We start from the raw sequence: 20,325 nt of genomic DNA on the forward strand, positions 1-20,325 counted from the left end.
AAAAAAAAAAAAAAAAAAAAAGGAAGAAAAAAGGAAGAAAAATAAAATAGGAAACGTGTTATCCCATTCATGCGTGCGAGCTTACACGTTGCGTCCGTTTTGCCAGCCACGGGGAGAGAAACTGAAAGAGACGGGGCGAACAAGAGCGAACGAAACGAGGGGGACATCGAGTGGAAACGAAACAGAGTCTCGGTACGAGCGTCAGCAGCCAATTCACGGTGTCCAGATAGCATCGAATATTTTTCCAGCGAATGTTAGCGAACGCAACGAAAAAAAAAAAAAAAAAGTGGGAGGAAGACAGAACGAGAGTGTACGTCAGTGTTTCCCAAACTGCGTTCCCGTGAGATACGAACGACCGTAAGACTGGGATGCTTATTAATTCCGGACTAGTATGGGGAGCATATCTCGTTCCTTTCTCTTGCTTTATTAAATACGATATTCATTCTTCTTATCATTTTGCATTCGATGTTTACGGAAATGAATATCTTCACAGGCACAGAGAAACGATCGAAACTGAAACGAAAGTGTGTCTTATCTTTTAATCTTTTACGTTTTATATACTATTGCGTTTGTGCAGAATCTCAATGATCTCAAACATTCGCAGTCTCTGGATGAATAAAATTTTAGTAACACTCGTTCGACTATTCGATGAAACAAACAGCCTATTGAAAAAAAATGTATATCGTTCCTAAGGATCATCTCCTTATAAGAAAGAAAATTGAAAATTTATTTTGCAGTAAAATATCCGTTTCAATATTCCGATAGCAAGCGAAGAATGTTCCTCGGACGTATCGCGAGGTGAAAAATGTCCCGTGACTAAAAAAGTTTGGGAAACGCTGATGTACAACAATGGCGAGAAAGAGAGGGAATGCAGCGACGCGAGAGGGGTCGGAAAGAGGACAGAAGCGAACGGGGGTGGGTAGAGGGAGCGACCAGCGTGAGAGGAGGACACTAAAAGGCCTGGTCCGAACTTTTCGACAATAACCGGCGGCGGGCAGGCGGTTATTGAATTTTTATTGGCGACGACGAGTCAATTTGCGATTAAACCCTCCTCCTCTTCGCGTGTGCGCGCGCGCGCGCGCGCGCTCGCCAACCCCCGACGCGAGTTCGACAGTTCGTTTAAAAGCTGAGGACTCTCTCGTCCATCCAGAGACAGTCGGATCTAACGTAAAACTTCGCGAATCCTCCAAGACAATTATTATGTCCATCAGGAGAATTGCCATCCTTGGAATTCTTCTGATTCGATGATTGCTGGATTTCGCGTTTCAGTTCGGTTGACGTTCTTTAGTTGAAGGATCGATGAATCGTGAAACGCTGAGAACAATTTCTTTTTCCTATAATCTTCTTTATAATCGAATAACGTAACATTTACTCTGAATGTCGCTCGATATTGTTCGCGACGAAGGGTTGTTTGTTTAATAAACTCAACCCTCTGCACTCGAGAGGCGACTTCTTAACCCTTTATTTACTGAATTTGTCTAAAGTAGCGATATTAGTTTATGAATAGATTCCTAAGGCGTAAACTGGTACACTTCGAAGCACTAGTATGATATTTTATTTCCACGACTCAACAATCGTGGTAGAGAAAGGTTTAGTCGTCTAAGTTATTAGCTCTCTTCAATGGAACTGTCGACGACGGCAAAGGGTTAAAAAAACGTTTAATATATCTCTCTCCTTGAACACATAATTGCTAAGGCCACGGTACAATTGTCTCACTGGAAGTTGTTTCGCATGCAAACTTCCTTCGTTACTTTTTAACGTCGGTCCCATGGATCGTTTACGCGGATCGATATTCAAGACGGGCATACTTCGAAACGTTATCTGGAGGAAGGTTTCCGATTCTCAAGACCTCGTTCAAAGTGAAGACGTCCTGCCACGTGTTCGAGGAGGCACCGTATATCCTTTCCAGGCCGTCCAAGGAAACAGGAACGACTTGCCTCGATCGAGAACCGGAAGAAGCACGTGCAGGCTTAATGGATTCCTCGCGTAATGGCACTTAACCGGTTGTTACATAAGAGGAACGATTCTCGTCTGTCTTTGCAAAGGGTGGTCACTCGTCGGAGAGGGTGGGAAAGAATCTTTGGTTTTTGCGCGATAGAATTACCTAGCTTAATCAGTCTGAAAGAAAGATTTCTTCGAAGACAATTATCGCTCCCGAGACGTGCGTAATTAATTGTTTGCGTACATGGGAATAGCATGCTGCACGTTTCATTAATAGGAATAACTAGAATATCTGAAAATAATGGAACAATTGAATTTACGTTTTTTGAATAGAACTCGAGTATTTTCTCGTCTACTCGAAAGGAATATTTCATGTTGCACAAATGCTGTTTTCATTGAAACCTGACAAACTCGAATCGCTATGTTTCTATCATTTTCAACAATCTTTCGATGCAATTTTCTGAAATCGTTGCCGAGACTCCTTCATTTTCAACTTTCCTACCCCTTAAAAAAAATTAACTCCTCCCAATATCTTATCGTATATTCAGCGTACACACGAAAATATCTGTTGTATTTCGAAACGAACCCTCACGGGAGTCGGAACGCAAACCTAAATAAAATTTCCCACGGTCGACTCATCAAATATTCCAGTTTTTAATATTCACGGGCGATGCATCACGCGGTATCTCGCATCGCAGCGTACATTATTTTCCAAAATCGATACCGTGTCGAGGAGTAGTTCTCTTTCGAAATTTTTCTTTTAGAAGAGGGGTCGTTACGCAATCAAAAAAAAAAAAAAAAAAAAAAAAAGGCAACAACCGGAAATCACGCGAAGAGCGATCTAACACCGATGGCCGATCGTGTCAGCAGATCGACGAGGCGCAGTTCATCCCTCGCGCGTGTTAATACGTCGTTTTCACCCCGTGGACACGTGTACACCCTTTTGTGACGACAGGTGGCCATCGACCCCTCCCGAAAGTCTGTCCGATGAACGGTTTTGAACGTTCGCGCGAACGAATTGCCCTCACTTTATCGCGAACGCTTCATTACGAGATGACCGGTTGCAGCCCTTTCAGGATAAGTATTATGTTTTTGCGTGAAACATGACATGTTCACTGTAAAATATTAATATACGTACTTAAGTCTTATACGTATGTATATCAGAAGGGGTATGTGAGAGATATCACGTTTTATACCAAGGTATCATATTTATTCTTTAGATCATTTCTTCAGCTGAAACCACCTTTGCAACCATAGATACACTACTAAAAATAGATGCGTTCAACTCCCTACCTCCCCCAAAAAATACGTTTTAAAATTCTTCAAACTCCTTCGCACCTGTGAACAAAACATTCGATTGGATAGAAATTTGATTAGTAAAACGACCTTTCGAACCACATACGTCCAATCTACGCTTACGATAGATCCGCGACGACCTCCGTCGGACGTCCCGATCGTCGATCTCTCCCTTGGCCTTGGCATTCGCGAATAAATGGATCCACTGTTCGTCAGCGCCGCGGAAGGACTCGAGGAGGCAGAGGACGGCGAAGAAGAAGCCGACGCGTCGACGAAACGAGGGTTTCCGTGTGATAAGATAAAAAGGAACCCGCGCGCGTTATCGGGCCGGGTCGTTTTCGCGATATCGGGTCGCGCGGCACGAGAATCCGACTGCAGAAGGAGCCGAGGGAGGCCGTGTAATTGTCCCGTGTATTGGCGTGAAATGTTGGCCTCTTCGCCTCGGACATCGACTCGCCATTAAGCCATTAACCGCCGAGCAAAACGCACCGAGACGCCTTTTAAGGACGCCACTCGAGAGGTCGGCTCGAGGCCGAACCCCGACCGGAAGTTGCGAAACGGCCGCAGGAACCCTGGGGGATCTCGCGCTGAATGGAGCCGTCTGTTCTGTCAGCCCTCGTTAAATACTGCATCAATTTACGGAAAAAATGAAGCGATTAAAAAATATTAAGATTTATTTGTCTAGAATGCCTTATCTATCAGGTTGTCCAGAAAGTTCGTGCCAATCTAAGAAAAATTCAAAGGCATATAATACACTATACATGTAATATATACATGTATTTATTGAATTACGTAGGCGCCATTTTGGTTCACAACCGTTCCACCTTTTAAGGGATGTATACATGTTATTTGTTTTCAACCATTTCGATATATTCAGACCTGTACCACCTGCCAAAAATCAACATGGACTTTCCGGACAACCCAATAGAATGCCTAAAATTCATCAGGAATAAACTTTATCGATTGCCATTAAACAGCCTGTATTCCCTGCAATCAACCCTAGCTGGAAAATAACGCGATTGTAGTAAGGGTGGTAGAAGCTGCTTCTATCGGAAGGAAAAGTCCTTCAAGAATGGATTGCCAGATCTCGATCACTGGCCAGTTCAGCAGGACTTTCGAAGAGTCCTCGAGATAGGAAGCGATTCTCGAGGGTTGATCGACGATTTGTCAAAGTCCTTCCACGCGATGTAGCGAGACGACGACAATGCCTCTTTCGTTGGCCCGATATTTAACGTTGCTCGGCAAAAAGCTCAGCTCGGCTTCCTGGCTTCTGTGCGACCAGCAAAAAAATCAGCCCTCTTGCGCGTCCGACGGATCTGTTCTCTATCAGCTAAGACTTCTCGAAAGCTGACCTCGGAAGATGGACGCTTGGGACTCCTGTGTGATTATCTGCGAGCGATGATACTTTTAATAGACCCTCAATTCTCATTTGTTGGAGTATTTTATTCAATGAACAATTATTTGGTAAACTGTCGATGTATTATTGTATGACCTAAAAATTAGGCTTACAGAACGTTGAGTTTCTCCGATAAAACATTCACTCTACGGATGAAAAATTAAATTCGCAGCACCGCCAATACCGAGCACCCGTCGACCCCTAAATCCTCCATCCCCCGTTTCCCATTCGAAGCTAAATAATGCGAGATAATCGCGCCAGCATCCCCGACGCTCGCATAATTCTCCTTCGTAACGCAACCACCTCCCTGTTGCATCGCAGCGTTCGTCGGTCCGGGAAAAAAAATGTCCCCAGACGTTGCGTGCGTCCAGGTACGCGCAAGTCGGTCCTCCCCCGGCATTAAAAACGCCGCAACCCCCTTCCGCGATAGTCGTTCTGACGTGTATATCCTCGTCCCCAGATGTCGCAAAACCCGGCTAGCAGCCGGCACCGAAGTTCTCCGATAGCCTGATGGTCATTTCTCATTTGCGTAATCTCCGCGAGCTCTACCCTCGGCTCGCTTCTCCTCCTGGTGCTCCGGATAGAACGTAGAAAGGGTGGGAAAGAGAGGATCGGGGGTCAAGGGGCGGCAGAAGCTCCACCGCGAGGTCCACCGGGGCGGCGGCGGCAGCGTAAGCGACCATTTGTTCAGCGGGGGCGGTTTTGACGAGGCGAACTCTGCCCTAATCGCCGTGGCTGCGAACGCGACGCCTCCGCTGGGAGCTAATCATAATTGCGCCGCGCGATAAAAAGTGTCCGGCTCTTTTTCACCGTCCTAGGCGCACCGGAGGGCACGGCTGGACGATGACGAAGTGCACGACGCCAACGACGCCGCGGGTATCTCGCCTCGTCGACCGGCCGCGCCGTAATCGACCTGGAAACGCAGCTTGTTACGGCACGTCAGGCGCCGGAACGTCGTCGATAACTTTGAAAAAACGCACTTCGGAAAACTTGCCGGAACCTTAACGGAGCACAGTTAAATTACAGTAACTTAAAGTGACAGTAGTTTACATTTTTCGTCAAACGCGTACGTTGATCTTTATCCATATAAAGAGAAAAGCATGCTCCCTATATTTATCGAAGAAATTTGTCTAATTCAAATGAATTCTTCATGTTTCCAAATAAATTCGTAATTGTAAGTATGCATATGCACGCGTGAAGATTATTCATGTACATATTGATACAATGGAAAATTGGTTTGGAAACATGGAGCCTATCATTTAAGTTATTCAAATTTCTTCAGAGGTTACGAATGCTTATGGGATTGACTGTATATCAAGATTCATCGTGGTCTACACCTTTTAATTACTTCCACTAGATCGGTTTCATTCGTGAAAGCATTACTTCGGTAATAGAAATCCGATAAGAAATTTTCGTGAACCTAGTATTAACTGGAAATTATGAGGATGATACAGGAAGATTAGTAACAATGCTGGACGACTTATTATTATGATTTGTTATCGATGTGTTTTCAATTCTCTGTTTGACGTTGTCAGGATAGTAGTAGCATCGAAACACCCCGTGGATCCTTGTAACCGAGCCACCGACACCTTCACACTTAGCTGATATCCTGATGTGCTTCTTGCACAAGTTAGTTGACGTCGGTCTTATCAACTAGTCCCTACAAATTAGTCTCTCGTCAGCTCGAGAGAAATCTGTGTACCGAGTAGCGACGGTAAACGTTTGGAAGTCAGCCCTCGTTCTTATCTGTCCTTATAGGTCCATTCTGCAACTGCGCATTAAGTTAAACTGGAATTTAAATAAATAATTTTGTACCCGATTCACGTGGAAATCCAAGAACACTGTTAGGAAAACAGTGTCTCTTCTTTCGCAGCATGTCATGGTCTGCTACGTTCAACGCCAAAATGAGCAATTGTAATTTCACACATGGCGATATTATACCCTTTCAGACCTTAATTATTTTTTCTCGTACTAATGTAATACAATTTTTACTAATGTATCAGGTTGTCCCGAAAGTTTCTTTCGTTTTATTAATGATTAATATATACACAATATTTTATGTTTTATGTTACATTACTGAATTGTGTACGATTCATTTCGCTTCATTACTGTTACAGCATCAATGTCTAAGAGATTAGATCGTCTATTTATATAAGCACTGCCACAGAAAATAATCGAATGCGACTCACGAAAGAAACTTTTAGGACATAACCTAATACATAATTTTGTGTCCTCAATTGTGTTCGCTAGGTCTGAAAGGGTTAAAAGTACCGAGGCGAGCACCCCTCAAACAAAATTGATTAGAGCAACTATTCCCCTTTTTCTTATCCACTTCGTCAAGGACGGTTACTTTGGAGCTCCCGTTCCAGCTTCTAGCATCGCGAAGGACGTTCTCTCTCTCTGGTTATTTCTGCTGCCGGAGTTTAATACAATTACGCCAAGGATACAACTCGAGGCAAACGAAAAACAGAAGGAAGAGGCATGGCCGTGACGTTAAAGTGGCGATATTTCAGCGACAGCCTACTTAGCGGTGGTGTCCCGAACATAAGTCGCGAGTCACCGAGTGTTTCGTCTGAAAGAGCCCTCAGATTCATCCGCGGAGACCACGCACGATGGAAATTCCACGAAATTCTTGAAACGCGAATGACTCACGCGATCGCTGCCCGATCGATCATCCCTCCTCCGTGTCCTCGATCGCGTTGAAGACCGAAGATTAATCCCGGAATGTTAATTAAATTTCTCTTCTTTAACAGTTGTCGCTTCCCAAATGTTTTCTTTGGATTCGTGGCGATAGAGCGATAGTTGATACAGCGGTGTAAGTTATCACCGGTTATTTCAGGTGCGAACACAGGAAAACGGGTTCGAATCGTCTCGCGTGCGCGGCAGCCATGACGGAAAGACTACGTATGATGTACTAAGGCGATAGATACCGGGTCTTACGACGCGTAATTGTATACATCGTGTGCTTCAAGAACGTGGAATCAAAACTTTTCAGTCTGATCTAGAGAGACCTAAATGAAGTATGAGCGTACTTCACTCATAAAACAGCTACAATTATGGGACACCCGTTGCCAAAGCTGTGTAACTCTTATTTTTGCGTGGGAGAAGGGAAAGATGAAATGGGTAAAAATGAGCATGATACATAAACCAAGCGACGAATGGAAAAATGATGCCCAATGATCAGTCGTCAGCCTCGGCGAAACTCTAGCCGGATATCCGCATTGCTTACAATGCATCTTCGATGGCATGTCACTTGGCCAGGTCACTGATTATGAATGGCTCGGTCGGAACAGCCTCGAGGCTCGATGAATCGCGCCGGCAACAGGGATGGGGGTTGCCACCCTCCCATCGAGGCTCGATCTGAAATTCAGCACACGATCGACGATGATCCCGCGCCCATCGTCTCTCCCGTGATAATTCCGAAATGACTGCCTCGCCCCCGAATGCTCGGTTTACAAGAATAATGGTCGAGCGTTTCGATCATCCACGCTTTCACGAATCGGTGGCCGTGACTTCGGCACGAGCGACCGGCTATCCCCGTCCATCTCCTCGGACAGATGAGAGTAGTAGCGAGATAAAAGGATACGAGCGGAGAGAGCAGGCGAGGGAAGGAGCGAGAGCGCTATCTCTCGCGTCGTCTAGACTCGAAGAGCCGTTCCTGGATATCCTCCCCCGGGACCCTTGGTACACTCCACGAAAGGAGGGAAGCTGAGGAACAAGAGAGAATCTTGTGAGACAGTGAGACCACTGTTGGATCTGTTTCTCCCCGCCTCGCCGCCTGGAGGATCTTAACGAATAAGATAACGCGGCGCCAGTGAGCTATCCTCTCCTTTCCCTCTCTCTCTCTCTCTCTCTCTCTCTCTCTCTCTCTCTCTCTCTCTCTCTCTCTCTCTCTCTCTCTCTCTCTCTCTTTCTCTTTCTCTCTGACTTTGCTCTCTGTTTCGGGGTACGCGAAGAAGAGACGGTCACCGACACCGCGTCGATCATCCATCCTCCTCGTTCAGACGTCTCTTGCCACGATTACGCGGAATCTCTTGTCCCTTCGTCGCTTTTTCACGCTTTCGGCCGGTGGTGCGTTCAACGATCTCGTTTAGTCTTGTTAATACGATGGCTAGTCGACCCTCGATCGTTTGCGAAGCTGGCTATCGAGGACGGCTGGATCTTTATATGACGCGTCAATTACCGAGGATGGACTTGTTTTGGGGGTTTGGTCAGGGGTTTGTGGGAACTGTGGTTTCAAAAGGGAACAATTAAAGTTGGGGTGGTCTTATGTTCTACCATTGGAAATGCCTTGGTAACAGTCCAACTGTGTCCTATCGAGTTTCTTCTCAGGATTATTAATAATGTCATTACTTCACCCTGTACAAGTCCTTCGCGACACGCGTTGACATAGTAACTAAGCTCATGCAATCGTATCAGCCGATATCTACAATGCATGTGCCATAGAGATGAGACGAAAGGATTTACCAGTATTTTAATATTACCAGACACTTGACTCGCCACTTGATGTTACAAGTCCTGCATTCTCGAGCTTCCTTGTTCCCTCGATGCTACATGTCCCCAAATTGGGAACAAGATTTTTGGCGCGTTCTTATTACGGAGTCTACATGCATACGCCGTCAGGCTCGCGGACATATTATCGAAATATGTAAGGAGCCAATTGAACCGGTAGTCCAAAGTGGTCGCAGCAGTCTTCGGTGTCATAAATCATTCGTCGCGGGCTAATTAAAAAGAAATTCAGGAAGTGCGGATACGACTGGTTGTCCGCGACGAACCTGCAAGGCTGCCGACGATAATTTATTGGCAGGTAATTAGCGATCGCGCGAACGATAATTATCCGCTCTCGCAGTCATCGCGCACGACCGGTGGAACGATATCGCGGAGCGGGTTAGTCCCCGTTGCGTAACGTCGATCGAGCGAAAATCGAAATGATAAATGCCCGTCGCGATACAGAAAACGAATCGAACGGGGGAGAAAGTGGCGAGATATGTCTATTAGCTGAGCTGGACGGGACAAATGGGTGCGTAATTAGACGTTCCCGTCAATCATTCCGCGAATCAAGGTTATACGCGATTCGCGACGATGCAGCAGTTCCGAGACGTTCATTTTTCTTGCGGTGGGTGGTTCGCTTTAAACGCGCCCAAAGTTCGGTAATCTTGAGATACTTTAAACAGGACGTTTAAGTAAACGTATCAAAGGTTTGACGGGGTGAGGGCACGGAGGAGTGTTCTAAAGAGTTTTCATTTTTCAGTTGACTCGCGTCACTCGGACGCAAACAAGATATGACTGTTCCAGCACAACGATTCAGTTCACTCATATCGTTTCAATGCATCAGGTTCAACGGTCTCGAGCTATTCCGAAAAACGGAGTAACCTAATCGACGTCAAAGAACACTCAAAACACTCCGTACCGATGTTCTCAAAGGATCTTTTAACCCAGCACTTTCAACACTTTCAACAATCCACGCTCGAACGTCACTCCGAAACATAAAGAGCGCACAAGAATCTTCCAACAACTTTCTGTAGTCCTCGGTATTCGCAGCTAATCGCAAGTTTCCGGTGCGGAAACAAGTGGCAACGTTTTCGCGAGTCGCTCTTTCCGTCGTAGTCGAGGCGAATATTGTAAAATCTAATCGCGAGCGCCGAAACGAGCCGTCGGCGATAGCCGAATCGAGACAAAGAGTACGGTTATTAGATACAGCCGTTCCCTACGTGTCTTACGATCGTCCTTATCGTTATCGCCATTAGTCACGGAGCCCGTTGTGCCGCGTTACGGGTATCGCGGGCCGTTATCGCCATCTGTTATCGGGCCGCGCTATCGGCGAAGTTCAAGCTTCGTGACGCCAATGACAAGAGGTGGTTTGGTGCCCCCAAGTCTGCCAATGACGCGATATGTGCATGTATACCTCGCCACCGTTCTTTTCTTCGTGTACGGCGTTATAATTTGTGCGATCGGGGAACGCTTCCGTCGATAGGAAACAGGGTACAATGAGAGCGTTGTTTACTGGCGCGAACTTGGCTAACATAACCCAGCTAGAAGCGATAGAACGAAATTTGGGATATTGACCCTCTATGGACTGAATATTTGTTCTGCCAGACTTCGATATTTCAGGTGTGCTGCTAGATGTCGTTAATATTGTTATTAGTTATCGGAGACGTTACATAATTAAGACGTATTCGTCAACTTGCGACGGAATAGTTGATCCTAAAAGTTAAATTACATTGGTACGAGAAGTACGAGAAGAATTTCTACGATGCATCCGATTTCCAACAAGACTTGAATGAAACATGCCAAGCTAAGTAGCCCTTCGAATCTGGCCCTAAATCGAAAGAAATGCTGAAACATCGACGAGAAGAATCGTCGAATACGAAAACGATCGCTTCCCTTAAATGTGTCGTGCCTTGACGGAATCAGCTCGTCTCTAAACGGCTCTCGGTATACGCGAAAGGGAAAAGCGCGGAATGCTTGCCGGGGTATTATCGTGAGGTAACAGAACGCGAAGAGGCGGATAAAGAGAGAACGAGAAAAGCAGGCTGGGACGGAAGCGGAGAGAGAGGAGCGTGATAACAGGTAGCCATTGCCATGGGTCTCCGGGCCGCTTGGAAACCAGTGATAGTGCTTCCCCGCAGCAGCGAGCATCTCGCTGCGGTTACGTCTTACCCTCGCTTTTAAACAGTCTGTCGGAAGAAGCTTGTCTGCCTCGTCGAAAGCGTCTCCGGAGCTAATCGCGAGCCTACGAGTCGGTGGCCTCCGCGTTAAGGCCGGGGAATCCCCCTGGAGACTCGAAAAGTCCCTCTGGGAGGATCATCGTCGCGTCAACTGTGATCGATCTTTGTTACCCAGTTTCGAGGTATTCGCGTTTGGCCAAGCTGGATCATATTTGGAGGGACTTGAATTTTTAATCTTTACCTTTAAAGGATCTTTACGTTTAATTATCGAGAAAACTGATCAGTACGATCCTACTGAATCGTTCCCGTTACAACCACCTGAGATTCAACTAAGAATTTTTATCAACAAACTTTTTAATCACTGATTCGGAGGTGTTGATTCCACCTAGAAGCCTACTCAAACCTACGAACCTATAGAAATCCAGTTTTCAACTTCAATTTCGATTTACTTGCCACCCAAAAGGGTCTCTACCTTTGCAGCGAGAGTGAAGCATCGAGATTTGGTTTAACGACCGTGTGGCAAAGTATGAAACGGTGCAGGAAGGTGCGCCGGTGTGCGTTTCGTACTACAAAGGGCAGCCATTCTTCGGGTCCGGGAAAGTTGAACGCGCTCGTATTACGGAAGAAAGTGTGATCGTTTTACGACGGAGAATAGAGCAGGCGTTTCCTCGGAGAATTCAGAGCACACCGCTACGGGCACGATCGTCTCGGAAGGTAACCCGCGCACACCGACATCTCCCATCGGGAAATACATCACAATCGCTCGCAGTGCGAAATAAAGCACGATCGCGCTATTAAGGAATAGAGCGCGATTTACGTGCACCGGGCGAGATAGAGCACGGTCGTTTGTATTATGACGTAAAATGTGCGCATACTGTGCACGAGGTTTCTCGCGTGTCGAGAATTCAACGCCCGGAGATGATTTTTGTGACGCATCTCGGTAATAACTAGCGGGACAGCTGTCTTCGTTAAACCAGGCGAATTAGACGGAGGATAATTTTTGAAGAAGATCGAATCAATGGTCTTGAACCGCTGTTGCGTTATTATTATAATACATCGAAGACACGAGGAATTTTTAATCAGTGATCAAAGTCTACTTTGAAATCGAAGTGGAACACCTGGTTTGAAAAGCTTTTAGTAGAGCTTGGAGGAGGATTTGTTGGACACGACCTCTGATATGTGTATTTCTCGCGCGATACATTTTTTAAATCATTTTCATTTCTATTGGAAGGATAGTACGAGAAGCTAAGGAGGCGAAGGACGACACTGTTTGCGAATTTCTATTGGATACCTACAGAGGACCACTGTTCCGAACACTCGCCATCTGCGAAAGAACTGAAGCTATTCATACAAGACGACGCTATTCTCCAATCTTCACTCAACATCCACCAAGCACTGCTCTGAGAACTCGTCAACACCAAAGCCCTCCTCTCCTCGGAATCCAAACCTACGCGAAACCTGTCTCAACCAGAAGTATCTACGAAACCCGAAACCTGCACCCAACCGCTGCGAACCCTCGCCAACCTCGCGCATCTTTTCCCCGAAAAAAAAGGGAACGAGAGAGAACTACGTCGCTCCACGGACTCGCAGAAATTCTGAAAACTTGGCCGGATCGTGATCGAGAATTGGAGCCTAGCTCGTGGCCGTCGACCTCATTCAATTACTCTTATCGGCGTTCAGGTGTCAGGCGTTATCAGACGCGGGCCGCAGCCCAGCCGTGACGAAAATTTCGCCGGGCCGAACCGAGCTTCCTAATTGTCAGCGTTCGCGCAATTAGCCGTCGGTTTTCCGGTCGCGCGTGTGCGCGATCGATAAGATGCCGATCGTGCCGGCTTATCGGGCAACGAGCCACCGATAAGAGTCGCCCCCGGAGCTGTCGGAGCGGGCACGGGCAGGCCGCGATACGCGGATTATCCGCGCGGCTCGTTTATTCCCGCGTACGCCGCTACAACGACGACAATCGGCCTATCGAGCCTCCTGGTGGCCCCACGTGGGCGACCCGTCGAAAATTAGGATCGTTGTTGCCCTGGAATTCCGTTGTCGCCGAGGGTGAACCGAGCCGATCCGTTCGATCCACCCCTTTCGGATCATGGAGAAGATAGGGGACATCGAGGCCGGGACCCTGGGGATCCCTGGTCAGTGTATTTTGAAGAATTGGGAGAGGATGACGAGGCCCGCGAGTGGTTAGCTGGTGTTTGAGCGGTTGGCTTTGAAGATAAATAAAAAGGGGATTGTTGCGCCGAAACTGGACCGGTGCTTTGAGGGATTGGAGGAGGATAAAAGGAGACCTGTTGAATGTTATAAATGCTGGCCGGAAATTACCGAGTATTGTTTGTTGGCTCTCTTTTTTGACCATTCTGGAAACATTATAAAAATGTGAGAAGGATAGTTAGGTAATTGGAAAGGGAATTGCTACGTGTTTCTGGTCAGTGCGTTTTGAAAAATCTAAGAAAAGGTGAATTTAAATGATTCTAAGATTTTTTGGACCGTTCTGAAAACATTATAAAAATATGAGAAGGATAGTTAGGTAGTTGTAAAGGGGATTGCTACGTGTTTCTGGTCTGTTTTAAAGAATGTAAGAAATGGCGAATCTAAGTGAATCTAAGAGGCACACGGTTAAGAAGTAGTTGGAGCTTTGTGGAATGTCGACTGAATTTAATGAAGATGCTTGCCAAATGTTAACAGCTATAACCGATTGGCTCACCTCGAGTACCACCTTCTAAGAGTGCCTACAAACAGGCAACAAAAAGAGAACCGCTGGTCTTGGTATTACGACGAATTGCAAAACAGTGACTAGAGCGCTAAATAGATATGAAGATTGCAATCATCGTTTGATCCATTCACAAGATATTCCTGGGAACAACAAGAACAGACTCGGAATAGTCATACAGCTACTTCTATCTCAAACTTTAGAAGATCCGGCCGTCCTGCGAGACCCTTCAGGGATGATCAACCTCGTCCACGTACTATTAACACAATCTAATTAGAGAAGATGGAAGTCTAAAAATACTGGCACCACAAAGATAACAATGATGATGGTCGATGAAGATGACGATAGTCGTGGATTCAAAGCTCGCGAGGTTGTCGCGTCAGTGCAAGCTTTGGTAAACGTTCATCGCCGCTACCATAAACGCCGGTGATCGTCGAAGCGTGACAGAACTGCGGATACCGCGAAATCGCGAGCACCGAGGTGCGCTTGGATAAACAGAGATCGATGTTTGCGATGCAACCGATGCGTCGCGATAGAAACGAAATCGTAATCTGTTCTCGCGATCGCGGCACAGTCACGAGCTCGTGACGTGGCGTCGTATCTCTTCGTGATCTCTCGGAACGTGATCAATCTGATCGGCGCTCGATCGGGCCACCTTGGAATCGCGAGCGTGTCGACAGTTGCGCGAAGTTGATTCACCCGGAATCGCGCGTGGTCGAGCCCGAGCGCGTTCGAGAAAATCGAAAATCGAAGCGACGGGTCGATGAAGGTTCGATGCGTGTGTTGTGATCTCTAGTGGATATCATCGTCGCGATGAGTATACTGCTGTGGCGACAGCGGAGAGCCAGTCAGCCGAGGGCGGAAATCCTTTCCTTGGCAAGTAAGTGGTCATTGGTTGAAATAATTCGTGGAGATTGAGAATGCTAAAACCACGATACACGCTAAAGAAATCAATCGCTAAAGAAATTAAGAATGCATCCGTACCGAAGCGTTGTCGTCACAAATATTAATAAAGCGACTATTCGGAGGTTGAAGTCTTCTTCCAAAAATTTTGCAGCGATCGATCACCGCGATCCCGTTGGCCGGTTCCCTCGATTCGACGAGGGTGATCGAAAGCAGGCAAATAGAGAGAAAAAGAGCGGGTTTCGTCGAACGTTGCCGGTCGCGGCCTCGGGAGCGTTAATGGGAGGAGTTCATTAAGATCGCGCGATTAGCGGCTTATCGCGGTTAAGCGAGGCTCGTTACTTTGCCGTGACGTCACTTCCTCCCTGTGTCGCCCGCGTCGTCGTGCGTTGCCTCTCTTTCCGTTCGTGCTTCCAGCTTTCTGCCCGACTCTTTTGTTCCCCGAATTCGAGCATGCCGTTTCCACCTTATTAGAGGGACACTGGGAATGCCTGGGAATTGAACCGACGTTTAAGTCGAACCAAAGAATCGCTGGAGTCGATGTTGAACACCGTGAAACTTTAAAAACAGTCCATATCGTATTGTTTGTTTCTTCTTGCTTCGATTTGTCTGAGAACGTCGATGACTGAGAACTCATTCCTGTTGAATAGGAATATTATTAAAAATTTCATTCGGAAAGAAGACTATGTATTTGGCGAAACGTCGAAGAGTGCAACTCGAGGAACAGATTATATCGTTATCCTTTTCCTTTTCAGTAAATTGACCTTCGCGTTGTTTCCTTTTCGTATGGATTGTCACTCGATCGAATTTGAAAAGTAAAGGGATCCAATGGCAGTGACAAATGTGATCCATTCCGTTTCTTTTACTTCTTCTACTTTATATTCGAAGCAACTCCGACTGTTTCGGTTCGATGTAATTGAAGAAAATTTTTTACGCGCAATTACACGAATAGATACAAGAAACTGACATGTTACTGATCCTAATCGTCCGTCGTTCGTATAACCATCGGCTCGGTTATCGCGATATCATCTGGAAAATGATTTTATTGTCGAGCAACGATAAGCTTGTTCAATCGTCTAGACGATGATTAGAGGTAAAAGATCCGATCGATCTGGTCATTGATCGATATCGTGACCTCATCCGTAAAGGTCATCATCCCCTGGACTTTGCTCCGTTTCTTCGATGATTACGTTTTACCTGTTGAACTTCTATCTCGTCTTCGTGTTTCGTCGACTTTCCATCGACGATAGGCTGAAAATTGTAGTTCTTCGGCGATGATAATATAAATTAAAATAGATCCGTTACATCATTCGTCGAATTTCCGATAATTCCGTAATTGACACTTTGATAATTCGCGATTAAGAGTTTCGAGCGACGATAAGGTTGTTACATCGTTCGAACAGTGATTGGTATTCGGAATACTTTGATTCGATCATCTAGTCGCGTTGATCGATATCGACACCTCGTCGAGGAGTTATCTTTCCTTGGACCTTGGAAGTTGCTTCAGCTCTGTTTGCTGAATTCTATTTTTTCCCCTTGATTCTCTTCAATTTTCCAAGGGCTCTTTCACATTCTTTTCAGCTGTTCTCTAGAGAGACTGTCCCATTGGTCCCTATAGTTTCATCCATGGTTCCGTCGAGCGTGGACGCGAGTCCTGGGCGATGGTTGGCGCGATTTCGTGGACGAGGGAAGGCCGTGGAGCGAAGAAGAAGGCCAACGGGAAGGGAAGAACGGGGACGAAAAAGGAGGAGGTGGCGCGCGGAGGGTTCCACGAAAGGCAAGAACGAAATAAACGATAAGAGGGACGCCGGGTTAACCAACAAGCAAATTAACACGTGGGAGGGTCCGATCGGCAAATGAGATAATTGTGCAACGAGGGGCCCCTGGGGGCTCGCTCTGCTCTCTCTCTCTCTCTCTTTCTCTGTCTCTTCACGTTGCTCGAACGTTTCCCGACGATTCCTTTGGCCCTCTCCGTTCATCTCCTTGCATGATCTTTCGCTGGCCACGAGGCGATCGGGAGAGGCGTGTTACCGATGGATGGGACCCCATCGATGGATCGATCTATCGATCCCCCGGTACGCTTACCGTGCCTCTCACCAGCCTTCTCGTCGGCTCTTTACCCGCTTCACGTCCTTCGTACCTCGTTTGCCATCGAGATTATAGGTGAGCACCGACAGCCACGGGGTTCCAATACTTTGTAAGTTTATTTGCGATCCGGCTGTTTGTATCTTTATTTATAAAACTCGCCCGACGAACGGAACCAAGGCGCGCGCGTACGTCCTGATTGGTGCTCCCATTTTCGGAAGATTACTCTCTTCGAGTTTTTTCTTTTTTTTTTTTTTTTTTTTTTGTTTTAACTCAAGGGAAGTCGTTCTGTACTGGTTGGTAACACCGAGGCCCAACTCGGTTCGAATCGCGTCACGGCTACCAGAATCGCCGTTTTAGCCGTTCGCCCCTGGCGATCTGAGGACCTGACAATTAAAACTAGGACCAAAAGAAGCCCGTCAGACGGCGGAGGACGACTCGTAGAGGAGTCCGATAAACCGTCGTGATAGCGCGGCTCCAAACATTTGCCCGCGATAAGATCCCGTATCTCCTGAGAAAGCCCGGTTTTTATGCTCGTGCACGTTCTCCGTGTCCGTTTCTCCGCGAAAGCACCCACCACCGACGCAACGCGAGCGAGCGAGACGGCGGCGGCGCACGAAGCCAGAGAGCGACAAGGACGGAGCGCGTACAACCCGCGTCTGGCATGGGCCACGATGTTGTTGTAGTACCGGCCTCAGATAGAGATAGCTATTTTTAATGGAAGTTCCTTCGAGTGCTCGAGTGCCGATAGCCGAGCGCCTATCTGCTGGCTGATATTTTTAATATCGGAAACGGCCAGATGGGGTGGCGGAGGAGAGAGGGTCGGCTCGGGTAGATAAGTCTCTCTCTCGGTCGGAGAGCCAGGGCGATAGCGTTTGGATCCATGGCCGGTGTCTATCTCTTTTCCATCCATTTTTCCACCTCCCCTCTGCCGATCTGTCGTTCTTTCTCTCTCCCGCTACCTCTGAACGCTGGTCCTCGTTTTTCTCTAGCGATCGTGATCTATTCCCGGCCTCTGGATCGTGTCTCGATCGCGCTGACGCGCGTCCAGGGGGGCGTGACGCGAGTTTTTGTCAAACTCGACTCTCTCGCGAGGACGTTGGGAACCTGGTCGAAGCGATAGGTGGTATTGGGCGAAGGAGAAACAGAAGCCGATTGATTTTAACAATTCGACGTTTTGTTCAGCTATACAGTGTTTAAATTGGGTAATACATACTTGGATCGAGGCTTGGAAATGATGGTACTTCAATCTCAAATGTGTTCTTTTAAGTGTTCCATTCCAAAAGTGGTCCTATACTCAGTTTCGATATTCTTTTCACGTTTCAAAGTTTTCGCATCATTGATATCTTTTGCTGAATGATAAATTTGATTATCACTTCAAAATTCTTCACTTGTGATCCTTCAGAAGGCGTATACATTTATCTGAATTTTATCCCGTAACAGTCCTCGCCTGCTTATTACTATAGAAATATATAAATAAACATAAAATATATCGAAACATAAGAAGCATATTTCGTGAATCAATGCACAAATTACTCCTAATCAAAACCAGACTTTGCTTCTGTAACGATCCCAGATTTACCATTAACATGTGAAATAGCTTCGACGAGAGACCTTTCGTTACGTCTCCATAACCCAGTGTTAGGTAAATAATGATAGAGTTGGGTAAATGAAGTTCGATATCGATGGAGGAAGCGGGAGGAGAACGGGCCGCGTTTCCATCGTTACTGATTGATATTTCGCGTTAAGTTTCGAAAGCGGTCGTGTCGTTGGCGCTGTCAGAATCTTGCGAACCGCTATCTGGGATCTAGAGCCAACAACAATTAGCCGGGGGTCAGAGTTCGGAGCTCGGTGCTGACCTGCCACGATGGGCGGGTTTGCATCGCATCGAGGGCGATCCGAGTAAACAAATCATAAAGGTCGACGTGGAAGGCCTCCTTCGGCAACGATCTCCTTCTGCGAACTTGTCCGTCGATCCGATCTCTCTACGTTTTGCGTGCGTGGCCGGGCTTTAAATAGGAGCGACTCGTGAGAACTGTTTCGGCAAAAAATTCAGCGCGAATGGGGCTTAATGGAAATTAAAATTCGAGTTTACGTTCTTCCCTGCAAGAATTACGTAGTTTCTGGTCTGGTCCTTGTGTTGGTGCATTTTTTGGAGGGGAGAATCAGGTTGCAAACATTAAATGGGATTCGGGTGTAACGTGGAAGGGAATATAATACTACGTTGCTTACATGTTAGGAAGAATCGAAGAATGTCGAGTCACAAGCACGAAGTGTGATACAATACTTAGACTTAATAGGAAGCTCCACGTTCATCTACAGCTTTCCTGAAAATATAAAACTTGGAAAATGAAGCGTGACAAGGACCCCAGAGGAGCCTTTGCGCGGATCCATAACTTTCCGTCAAAAATTGAGGGTGCCAGTAATGCGCGATCCGGTGCCTGACCTAAAATTCCTGGGTAATTCATCCTTCCTCCGGGGTGTGCTCCGGCGGTTGCCCTGTTCAAACACGGGTCGACGAGCAAAAAAGAGGAGGACCCGGCCGAAAACAGTCGGAATCACTGTTCGGAGGTTCAAGAATCGCGTCGAAGTCGAGTCGGGCGAGCGGAACGGGCCCCGGTGTATTCCAATTTACCGTCGCGATACCAGCCCGCGAAGGAGAGAAGAAGCGTACGCGGAACGATCGATAAATCGGTTTCCACGGCGCGTATCCGATATCCTGCTCGCGATGGAGGGAGGCTCGTACGCGGCGCAACCAGGGTGCGGGCCCGATTAACACGTTGTTTGTATAGGGGAATGTATAATAACAGGTTGCGCCGTCGGCATAGGTACCCATTTGTATCTGTAGGAGGGCATCTCGGGTTCTCATCCCGCGGAAGGATAAGAGGTGGACCGAACATGGAGAACACGAAGGGAGAACGAGAGAGAACGCGCGAGATCGGAGAGAGACGGGATCTGGCCGAAGAAAGGCGATACGTTTCAGGAAGAGGATCGGGAGAATTTCCTTGGAAAAATGAGAACGCTGTGGAGCCTAAGTTAGCGTCATATTTTGAGGGAGGGCTTCTGTGTCTGTTTGCACATACGATGTTTGGTAGCCACACGATTCTGCATATTATTATTCTTCCAACAGTTTACAAGTGTATAATATATATCATAATATATCATAATAATTATAACAGAATAACAATAAGCAACATTGTAAGGCTAATAATGTTCGTATACGTGCATTTACAGTGGTCGTCATGTCTATTACACTTTCTCCAACGACATTTGCTCCACCGTTTACAAACAGGGATTTCTCTTCGCGTCTGACTCTCGTCACTCTA

At 46.8% G+C, this 20,325-nt stretch overlaps 1 protein-coding gene across 1 annotated transcript in view; it reads left to right on the forward strand.

The window, feature by feature from the left end:
- Window positions 1-12,121: 12,121 nt before the first annotated feature.
- The window catches only part of LOC128887380 (zinc finger protein ush), a 62,356-nt gene continuing 54,152 nt past the window's right edge, over window positions 12,122-20,325 (forward strand). Inside the window, exon 1 of the mRNA XM_054143210.1 lies at window positions 12,122-14,891. Coding sequence (XP_053999185.1) covers window positions 14,825-14,891 — 67 coding nt within the window. The 5' untranslated portion in view covers window positions 12,122-14,824. The remainder of the gene's footprint in view (window positions 14,892-20,325) is intronic.

This window comes from Hylaeus anthracinus, unplaced genomic scaffold (genome assembly GCF_026225885.1).
Source record: "Hylaeus anthracinus isolate JK02 unplaced genomic scaffold, UHH_iyHylAnth1.0_haploid 11985, whole genome shotgun sequence".
Lineage (NCBI taxonomy): Eukaryota > Metazoa > Arthropoda > Insecta > Hymenoptera > Colletidae > Hylaeus > Hylaeus anthracinus.